We start from the raw sequence: 11196 nt of genomic DNA, 5'->3' as shown, positions 1-11196 counted from the left end.
GTCCCCACACTTAAAAGCAGAAACTGTGGTAAAATTTACTTATCTGGAGCTGTTTAGCATTCTGTTATCTCACCAAATTGGCTCAAAAGGACCAAACTGTCCTCAGTAGCTCTATGAACCTCCTAGAAATCCATTCACAGGGTTAACATTGGCCTGCCAACCTATCTTGGAAGATGTTTCTGCAACAAGGGGCTTCTGGAAGGATGATTTCCTTTCAGGAGATCCCCCAGGGGCCACTCTTCTACCTGCTGTTTCAGGGTCTCCAAATCATGTGACCCTATGCTAATGAGGTGCTGAAAATTTACATCTGCAGCTCATTTGCAATTTTTGGGCCACTTACTAAGTGGCATGTATAGAAATGGCCAATGTGTTTTAGAATACACACAATTTAAGGGAAGAGAAAAACCATTTTCAGTGCCAGTAGGCCCTCACCTACTGGCTTGTGGAGCTGCTAAGATCAGAACAGAAAAGAGAATTCTATTGATTATTCCACAGGCTGCAAGAGGAAGAAATAAGTGTCTTGACCATAGCAGCATGGAAACTGCACATATTTCAAAGGGCTTTTTGTCCACACTAGGAACTAACTTCAAAGTTAGGCACTACTCCAAAGTAGCCAGCAGAGAGTCTACATGCATTTTGCCTAACTTCAAACTAGGGAGCCCAACTTTGAAGTCCTTCCTCCATTCCCAGGAATGGAGTAGTGATCTACTTCAAAGTTTAACTTCAAAGTAGGGTGTGTGTAGATGCTCAAGGTTGAAGTTGCACCTTGAAGTAAGCAACTTCAAAGTTATTTTTGTAATGTAGACACAGCCTATGTGTGGTTTTTCTGCAAAGGGCCTAGACTAAGCAGCAAGAATTTCTGAAAACAAAGTAACAGACCTGTAGCACTTTAAAAAGACTAACAGTAATTTATAAGGTGATGAGCTTTCCTGGGACAAACCCACTTCTTCAGATCTGGAAATTCTGATAAAAGTAAACTGACATAATGAGAATTTAACAGAAAGATAGAAAAAATTAAATATGACGAATCAGCTATACAGGACAGAACAAGGGGGATGAAGGAAGGGAGAGGGGGAACAAAATTACTGCCAGTGTCTAAGTAAACTACACTTGAAATAAGCAAATTGTGTAGCTTATTTCAAGTTTAAGCTGTCATGTAGACTTGGCCTTTATGTACTGACAATTCAGTGTTTGTGAAATTGCAAGTGTCACTATTCTGACAACACTGCTCTATTCAGATTCCTTAAGCAAGAGACCGTTACTGTCAGATACTTTGGGCAAACAGTGGTTGTGGGAAAGGAAAATACAGAAGAAAGGCTTAACAGGTTATTGATAAACATATTTTTGTGTGTTTTTAAAAACTATTTATGCTAGAACATGACATCGCTACTATTACATTTGCGTGGAAAGAAAAACATGCATGGCTTATTTCCCTGCAAAAAGTCCTTTTTGAGGACTAGGGCCTGGAGATGTTTTTTAGCTTTTTTTATTACATTAATGAAAATTAATATCAACTGGCTGCTAAAGGAAGAAAGGAAACAAACTTGGTTTGAATTGGTTCAAATTCATGCTCCTGTGACATTTTCAATTTTTTGGATTTACATCAATTAAGTCTTCAGTTCCAAGAGCTGCCCTGCATCACAATGGCAGTTTTCCAATGTACCTACTTGTTCTTCAGCGTTTATTGTTGATAACTCAGCTACATCACCTACCAAATTTTGCTCTTAAGAGTAGTGCGATTTTGTTAAATTAAACTGAGCAGCAACTGATGGAGGAAAAAAAAGCAGAATCTGAACTAATCTCTCTTGACATAAACTCCAAATGAAGTATTTTTTTTTTTTTTTAGGATGAGAGTGGGAGAGATAAAGGAAGAATAACCTAGCCAAAATCCTCTAAGCTAGCACAACCAGAAAAGCATCATTATTAGTAGTCATATCAAAACTACTCTATCTCCATGAACCAATTTTAGAAAATATGTGACTTCAGTGGGACAGACCCACTTCAGATCTGGAAATTCTGTTGTTTTCCTTGTATTTATTATTTATAGATAATATAAATTTATTAGTAAAAGTTAGCTCTGAATTTTTACAACACTTAGGCTGCGTCTACACGTGCACGCTACTTCGAAGTAGCGGCAGTAACTTCGAAATAGCGCCCGTCACGTCTACACGTGTTGGGCGCTATTTCGAAGTTGAAATCGACGTTAGGCGGCGAGACGTCGAAGTCGCTAACCCCATGAGCGGATGGGAATAGCGCCCTACTTCGACGTTCAACATCGAAGTAGGGACGTGTAGACGATCCGCGTCCCGCAACATCGAAATAGCGGGGTCCTCCATGGCGGCCATCAGCTGGGGGGTTGAGAGATACTCTCTCTCCAGCCCTTGCGGGGCTCTGTGGTCACCGTGGGCAGCAGCCCTTAGCCCAGGGCTTCTGGCTGCTGCTGCTGCAGCTGGGGGTCCGTGCTGCATATACAGGGTCTGCAACTAGTTGTTGGCTCTGTGTATCTTGCACTGTTTAATGAAAGTGTGTCTGGGAGGGGCCCTTTAAGGGAGCGACTTGCTGTTGAGTCCGCCCCGTGACCCTGTCTGCAGCTGTGCCTGGCTCCCTTATTTCGATGTGTGCTACTTTGCCGTGTAGACGTTCCCTCGCTGTGCCTATTTCGATGTTGGGCTGAGCAACGTCGAAGTTGAACATCGACGTTGCCAGCCCTGGAGGACGTGTAGACGTTATTCATCGAAATAGCCTATTTCGATATCGCAACATCGAAATAAACTATTTCGAAGTTGGGTGCACGTGTAGACGTAGCCTTAGTGAATTTTGCTTTTCCTATTCTTCAGATACCAGTAGATTTACAAAAACAATCAATTCAATAAAATATAAAGCCTATGTTTAAAACATGGCCTTTATTAATGCTCTCTAATGAACTCCATTTTATTTTACATTGAAATAGTTCTTGGTTTAAGAAAAGACGGAAAAGTGCATTTTACAAGAGTACTTTTTCTTTAATTCTCTGCGAAAATGGAAGGAATTGGAATCACAAGTTGACAAATGTGGTAAAATGAAGTTTCAAGAAACATCAATTTTAGTAATGCTATACCCATCACTAGTGTTTTGCTCTGACTTTCTGCTGTGTGAACCATAATATACCGATATACAGTCCAGAGCATCTATGTTATTACTTTACAGCATTTTAAACACAGAAAGAGAGGATAAAACCCCTTTCAATGTACAAACATGAATAAAAAAATTGATAAAAAATCATTTATACATAATGTATATGCAAACTGTTTTAAATACATGGTTTTGGAAGAGTTATTTACAAACTGCATGAGTCCGTGGGACAATCCACAGACAAAATATACACACAGTTGCTTTACTTTACTGTTGCATCTCAACTTTGGGAGATATAAATTCATTCGGCAGTATAGCAAACATAAAAACTGTGACAAAGCATCTTAAGGGCAACCCAATAAAATTTGTTCCTCAAAAACAACGTATTAGGACTGCCAAAGTTTCTAAACAAGGTCATAGTTTAATCCAGATGCCCGATTACAGTTCTAAGTTGTGGAAGAATAGACAGGCCTACTGCACATACAGGCATGGTTACTGAATAAAACCTCCTGTAAGAGCTACAACTGATTGGTATGTTTTTTCAAAAGAGTGAACTGACCTAGATTTTTTTTTCCCCAATTTTATTAATATTTTAAAAAATACATAAAAATACAACATCCAATGTCTGAATAAATATATTTAACAAGTTGCAAGATACCTTATTTTACACAAAAAATTTCAGCTTTAGAAATCTTGTTAAATAACTTCATTGTTGTTATATATTTCATTTTTCGTCTTTTTTGTAACAAAATAAAAACTCTGAAATTACATAGAAAAAAGACAAAATATTTTTGTCAAGGGATAAGATAGTCCACTGAAAACCTATTCACAATTCCACTGTAAACATTAATAAACATTAAAATATTTGCATAATTGTGTGCTCAAAAATCCTATAAAAAGTGGAAGACTTATTACAACTGTAGTTTTCAGTCAACTACACTTCCTTTCACAATTTATTTTGTCCCATTTACATCTTTAAAACTGGGCACGTTGCTGAACACATACTTTGGCAGTTCTGTATAGCAAGTGCTTCCACAAAGACGAACTACTCACCAAAGGTTCGCATACAAGCTGGGTGAAAGTGCAGCAGTAACTTGATTCTTTCTGACAATATTCTGATGCCGGTTTGATGCACTTGCTTTTCTGTGATCTCTTAGAACACCTGAATGCTTCACTTGACATAAAACTTTTTAAAACCTGGTAAGTGCCCTCTCTCTGTCCTAACAAAAAACACGATGACAAATACGTCAGACTGTGGTTGCAAACCTTCGGTTACCAATGAGCTTAGTTTCTCAAGAGTAAGAATAAAATAAAATTAAAAAAAAAAAAGCCACCACAGAGCGGAGGAAACAAAGTCCAGCAGTGGAAGAATGTACAAAATGTACTTGGCAATGTCAAACCAGTTGAATGCTTTTTGTGATAACATTTCTGGATTTATGTCCATGGCAGCAAACTGCAGGCAAAACAGATAATATGTATCACCTGCATTCTACAGCAAGCACATTCTGTGGAGGAGAAGATGATGATGGACTCATTCCAGTATCTGATGAAGCAGATGACATGGATGCTCCCGTATGAGACACTGTAAATACAAAAAGTAGGGTATCAGCACCAGATTGTCAAATTATCCCGTACACACAAAGCTCACAGGTACCAGACTTAGTGTCTATACACAAAAAACAAATTAAGATCTCAAGCGAGGCCTATGAGGTTTGAGGTATATGGACAGAGTTGTGGGTAGAAACTTACAGCATACCTGCACCTATTATCCCTGGCTCAATATAGTATCCTTAGTTGCTCATTTTAATGACCATTACCTTTATTTATGTTTTGAAAATAGACACGTGGGGAAAGTAGTGGCATAGGAGGACTGCTCCAGTCCAATTAGAGAAATATAGAAGGATTATTAATGAATCAACTAGTAAGTTCAAAGCCTTAATATTTTAGACAGCAACTTCATTTTCTGTATTTCTATTTTCTCCTCCTCTCCAAGGTATCTGAACAAAGTACTGCTGATTAAAAATAAGATTTACAACAAAAAGCTTTATGAAACTGGTCCAAGTTATACTTCCCTATTACTCTTCTCTTATGTTCACATAAGAGGGATATCAAAACTTATTTCTGTGCCTTGAGTCATAACGGCTATGTCAAGTCTGTGGTTGCTCTTTCAGGATACATATGTATCCTGAAAGAGCAACCCTGTGGCTCTTCTCCACGCTCAAAATAGCGTGGCTATTTCATTACCTTACTGTTTCTGCTATCCCTCGTCATGAGAAGGGCAGCAGACACCTCAAAATAGGTGCTTATTTTGAACTTCAGTGCCATTTGGACAGCAGCTAAGTTCAAAATAAGGTATCTTGAAATAATTTATGCAATTTGCATTGCTCAAATTGTGTAATTTCGAGTTAGGGAGACAGTACAGACATAGCCCAAGGGAGAAGAAAATCTGTTATACTACTTTTGAAAACCCAGATCCAGGGTACATGACAAAGTCCAGATCCTTGTTTTCTTAAAAATATAATTTTACATCTATGTGCAAATTTTGAAAAACAAAATCATGCTGTGGATTCTATTCTTATCCTTTGTGGATAGAAGACAAGTTAAACATACTGTATGGCAACTGTTTTTCAAAAAAAGGCTACAGAAAACATCAGTTAAAAGAAAAAAGTCTGACTATAAAGCACACTAGAAAATTACCTTCTCTGTCTTTCTTTTTTAATCGTTTTCTTCTTCTGTCTATTGTTGCTACTTCTGATTTCAGGGACATATAGTATTTTCTGATTTCCTGTAGTTTTTCTTGTAGAAAGGAGATTCTCTCAGTGCTATTCATATTGTCTAATTCATCTTAAAAGTGAAAAAGTTATTTTATTATGGAGATTTAAAAAACAGCAACTGCAAGGTCTTGGAATAGAACATCATATGCAAATCAATAATGCACTTCCATAATACATACTAAGCAGAGCTATATTGAATAGAGAAAGCCAAAGCCCACTCCCACCCTCTTCAGAATACAAAGTGTCTTATTACATTTCATTTAATACAAATTAAGTTATATTAAAGATATTATCAAGAATTGTGCTTCTTTTAATTGGGCAGTTATAATATATATATTATATTATATTATATTATATTATATTATATTATATTATATGTACAAGGATCAACAACTTTTCCCCTTGATTCATCCTTAGTCCTGCACTAATGGTTTTGGGGAAAAAAATATTGGGTCTAAAATAGATGTCTCAGATCCCCAGAGTTTTAGGTTACAATATTTTGGACTTAACAAAACAAAACAAAAAACTGCTCTGTCCTCCCGCCCCTGAGACAATAAGTTTTATTAGGCCTCTTGCTCTTCCAACTCAATTCTTCAATCCCAAACTAAATTACTGCAGCCAATAATTCAATAACTCCAGAATTAGAGATGAAAGTCTGGATTAAGCCATCTGAAAACTAAGATTCCAGGCTATTTTCAAATTGTATTAGTTTCACAGTCTAAATATTCTTGAAATAATACTGCTAAATACCTGCTGGAAATTAAGTATATGGTGGCAGTGCCCGGCAGTAAATAAGATTATTATTGAACCCATACAATTTTTAAAAGGACTTTTTATGGTGTAAAGGTGAAGTTCAGAAATAAACATGGTACACCAATACAGCTGGCATTACAATGGTAATGAGCATGTGTGTTTTTGTAACTAAACAGAATGGCTGTGTCTACACTAGCTCACAAGTTCGAAGGGAGCATGGTAAGTAGGGTGTCTGGAGATTACTAATGAAGTGCTGCTTCGAAAAGTTTAAGGAGTAAAGAGACTTTGAAGTAGCCCAGGAACTTTGAAGTACCAGCATATTAGCCGTGGCTGCATGCAAGCTGGCACTTCGAAATTTAACACTTCGAAGTTGTGGCAGGAGAGAATTAGCTTAATGAAGTGTTGCATATGCACCACAGCAGTTCACTAGTAATCTCCTGACACACTACTTACTATGCTCCCTTGGGAGCTAGCGTAGACACAGCTAACAAATTCTAGTTATTGTACCAATATAATTTTGAAATGGGACTTAGATATTTAAGCACTTAAAAATTCTTACTGAGTTGGAAACTCCATTTATACACTCTAGGGGAAGCATTGTGGTGATGTTTCTCTCTCTGTTTATCCTTTTCTCCATCTTTGATATGAGGGGAAATTACTCTTGCAGGAGATCTTGCAAGCTTCTGTGGTTTGGACACATTTATGTGTTTTACTGGAGTACATTTACTTGAACTGTCCAGGACAGGAAGATCTTCACTGTCGCTGCTTTGTCCTGTAATAAAACAAATTAATTTTGATTAGAAGACCTAGATTTTGGTATTCCACTAACCCTACAATCTATTTTACACAGCCTTTGGTTATGATCAGAAAACTCAAAGATAAAATGAGCTTCTTTACGCAAAGGGACACACTCAGTTTGTGGATTCTGAATTGGTTCAGATTACTGACAAACCAAGTTTAATATTTTCTAATTTTGTTAGATACATGAGCTGAATCTTCAGATGACCCATTGTTCCCTCTAACCCCAGTGGTGGGAGCAATCAGTGTTTGAGTCAGCCCCTGCCAAAGGAGATTTTTTACTTACAAAAACAATACAGACATTTATTCCAAGGTAAGTCAATGATCAGGAAAACAGGCGTAACGTTATAAACCCCAAAGGAATGGTTACTCACCATCTCATAATTATTGCTCTTCAGGATGCGTTGCTCATGTCCATTCCAGTTAGATATATGTGCACCGCATGCAGTCATGGGAAAGTTTTCCCCTACTAGTCAGCTACTCCAACAGAGGGGACAGCAGGTGGGTTTGGAATGGACAAAAGCAACACATCTCAAAGAACAGTAATGAGATGGTGAGTAACCATTTTTCTTCAAGTGCTTGCTCATGTCAATTCTAGGTAAGTGACCCACAAACCCTACCTTGGAGGTGGGGACAGAACTATGGTACAACAGACAGGAACACTGTTCTGCCAATAGCAGCATCATCTCCAATGTGCAGATGTGGTAGTGAGCGGTGAAGGGGTGCAGAGGATCACGTTGCTGCCCTGCAGATCTCTTGAATTGGCACATGACCCAGGAACATCCAAGTGATGAGGTGCTGATGAGGCATGTGCCCATGTGGAATGACCTGTGAAAACTGGGGCTGGAACATTGGCTAATTCATAGCAGGTGGGAATGCATGACAAAATCCTCTTCAAGACCAGGAGATCTTCCATACAGTCTGCCATCACCACAAACAGCTGGTTTGACTTTCAGAATGGTTTCATGTGTTTGATGTAAAGGTGAGTGCCTGCTCAATGTCCAGAGAGTGAAACCTCTGCTCCTGGCTGCTTTCATGAGGACTGGGCTAAAAGACTGGTAGGAAAATGTGCTGGTTGGAGTGAAATTGGGACAGGACATTTGGAAGGAAAGACAGATGAGGCATGAACCGCACCTTGTCCATGAAGACATGTATGGAGGGCTGAAGTCCCTCACCTTCAAACCTGAGACCCTTCTTTCCAAAGTAATGGCAACTAAAAAGGTATCCTTCTATGGGGTTCAAATAGAGGCCCCATTATTTTGGAGAGAACCAGGCTGAGGCCCTAAGCAGCGACTGGACGCTGAACCTGTGGGTATACCATAGAGGGGCACACTAACAGGTGGCCCACATCCGGCTCACCAGACCCAGGGCTTCCACTCTGGGAGCAAATCCCCCTCCCTCACAGCCTCCTCTCCCCCCAACACCAGCATCAATGGTTTGAGTTGCACAGTCAGGAGACAGGGAGCAGGGAGGTTGAATAGGAGGTATGAGGTCCTGGGGAGATGTGAAGCAGAGAGGGTTGCAGAGAGGTTGGAAGATAATCACGGGCAGGGACTGGACCATACCTGGCTGCCTGGGGAGGCACCGCCTCTTCTACCAAGCCCTCTTACAAGTTCTGAACCCTGAATGTGGCCCTTAGGCCAAAAAGCTTGCCCACTCCTGGATAGTCATTACAGGCCCTTAAGGAAGTGGCCAACCACAGTTGACAGAGACTGAGCACCTGACTACGCTCAACTGAAATGCAGAGCTACCTGCCAGGTGCACCTTGATGGAAGAAGCAGACAGACCTTGCATCTTGAGTCATAATGAGTGTTCCAGGACGAAAGGAACAGGAGCCTACAGTGGCTGAGTACGCCCCTGGGAGTACCAGATCACAAACCTTTTTGACTAGGCCAGATAGGTGGCCCTGATGGAGGGCTTCCTGCTCCTCAGCAGCACTTCCCTGACTGATTTCAAGCGAACGAGTGCCATGAGGTTTAGCCATGAAGCTTCCAGGCTGTAAAGTGAAGGTCAGGGGATGAAAACAGCTGAAACATCAGTAATGCATAAAGCAGATAATCTGACCACGACAGAAGGAAGGCATCCATGAACGAGCCCTGACTGTGGCTCTGGAAGGAGCAGAATTATAGGCACTTCCTTTTGCTTTGAGTGGCACAAAGACTAATGTGAGGAATTCCCCACATCTGGAAAATGGTGAGAATGATGTCCGGCTGGATGGACCACTTGTGAGCTGGTCTGCCAGCTCATTCTGAGATGCTGATATGTTACTTCCAGGTAATGAAGTGGGCTATGTAAAACTCCATACTGGAAGGACTTCCTGACATACGGAAGAGGAATGAGACCCATCCTGCTTATTTAAGTACAATATTGCAGTTGTGTTGTCTATCATGACTCTTACGTACTGACTCTGTGGGTGTGCCTGGAAGGCCTGGCATGCTAGCTGAACCGCTCAACTCCCTGATGCAGGCGTGGAGCGAGAGCTTATCATATCTAAAAGCCTTATATTTCCATGTCTGCCAGGTGCACACCCCAACACGGCACTGACACACCCATTACCAAAGGCAGGGAAGGCTGGAGCCTGCGAAAGGGGACCTCTGCATGCCTCCTAATGATTGAGCCATCAGTCAGTGGCCTGGAGGACATGCATTGGTGCAGGGGGAAGACTGATGCAAACCACGCTTGGAAACATCCATGTGTATCCTGGCATGTTGCAGCACATATGTGCAAGATGCCATATAGCAGAACAGACTCATGCAGCCCCTTGCTGTGGTGATGGGATCATCTGAGACTTTGTATAATGTCTAAGATTGCTTGAAGCCAAGCCTCTGGCAAGAACACCACAGCTTGTGTCGAGTCTAGCACTGCCCCAACTACACTGAGTCAGAACCAGGTTCAACTGCTGAAGGCCCAGTCTATTGAAGGTGGATTTCACTTAAAAAAACATATTGGAGATACACATCTCCTAGAACTGGAAGGGACCGTGGGAGGTCATCTAGTCGAGTCCCCTGCCTCTTAGCAGGATCAAACACCATCCCTGGCATCTATTTGCCCCAATCCCTAAATGGCATCCTCAAGGATTGAACTCACATCCCTGAGTTTCGCAGGCCAATGCTCAAACCACTGAGCTATTCCTCACCCCACTAGTCATATCTGCTCTTCCACCTGGTCCCTGGAGTACCCCTGAAACAGCCAGTCATCAAGGTACAGGTATAGTTGCACCTGCTTTTGAAGAAAGAAGGTTGTTTTGACCAACAAGCACTTGGTGAATACCAAAGAAGCTGTTGACAGGCCAAGAAGTGCAGGGGAAGAGAATAAACTGGTAATTTTTGCAGTTGCCCATAAAACTGACAAACTGTCTGAGAGCAGGAGGTATGGATATTTGAAAGTACACATCCTTGAGGTCGAGGACAGTGTATCAGTCTTCTGGATTCAGAGAGGGAAAAAAATCAAGGAGGCTATGCATAACTTCATCTTCTTCATGAAACTGCTGAGGCCTCACAGATTGAGGATGGGTCTGAGATCCCCTTTGGCTTTAGGGATTAAGAAATAGTGAGAACAGAATCTCTTATCCCTTAGCTCCTGAGGTACCTCTTCCACTGCACCAGGCAATGCTTGTGAGAAGGTCCCTGAAGAGGGACCGGGAAGGAATAGGTAGGGTAGGAAGGAACAGAATTTGAGAGACTAGCACACTTCTAACATGCAAAGAACCCAGCAATCTGATGTTATTTGAGTCCAAACTTGGTAGAAATGGGATAGATGA

The 11196-nt window shown here is 40.8% G+C and overlaps 1 protein-coding gene across 9 annotated transcripts in view; it reads right to left on the bottom strand.

The window, feature by feature from the left end:
* Window positions 1-2909: 2909 nt before the first annotated feature.
* Window positions 2910-11196, bottom strand: part of ARID4A (AT-rich interaction domain 4A) — a 68693-nt gene continuing 60406 nt past the window's right edge. For all 9 annotated transcript variants that reach the window (XM_074996270.1, XM_074996269.1, XM_074996271.1 and 6 more), the window contains 3 exons: window positions 7198-7410; window positions 5809-5955; window positions 2910-4693 (listed from right to left, as the gene is read on the bottom strand). In XM_074996270.1, coding sequence (XP_074852371.1) covers window positions 4590-4693; window positions 5809-5955; window positions 7198-7410 — 464 coding nt within the window. In that variant the 3' untranslated portion in view covers window positions 2910-4589. The remainder of the gene's footprint in view (window positions 4694-5808; window positions 5956-7197; window positions 7411-11196) is intronic.

This window comes from Carettochelys insculpta, chromosome 6 (genome assembly GCF_033958435.1).
Source record: "Carettochelys insculpta isolate YL-2023 chromosome 6, ASM3395843v1, whole genome shotgun sequence".
Classification (NCBI taxonomy): domain Eukaryota; kingdom Metazoa; phylum Chordata; order Testudines; family Carettochelyidae; genus Carettochelys; species Carettochelys insculpta.
This window is presented reverse-complemented; position numbering and strand designations above follow the sequence as displayed.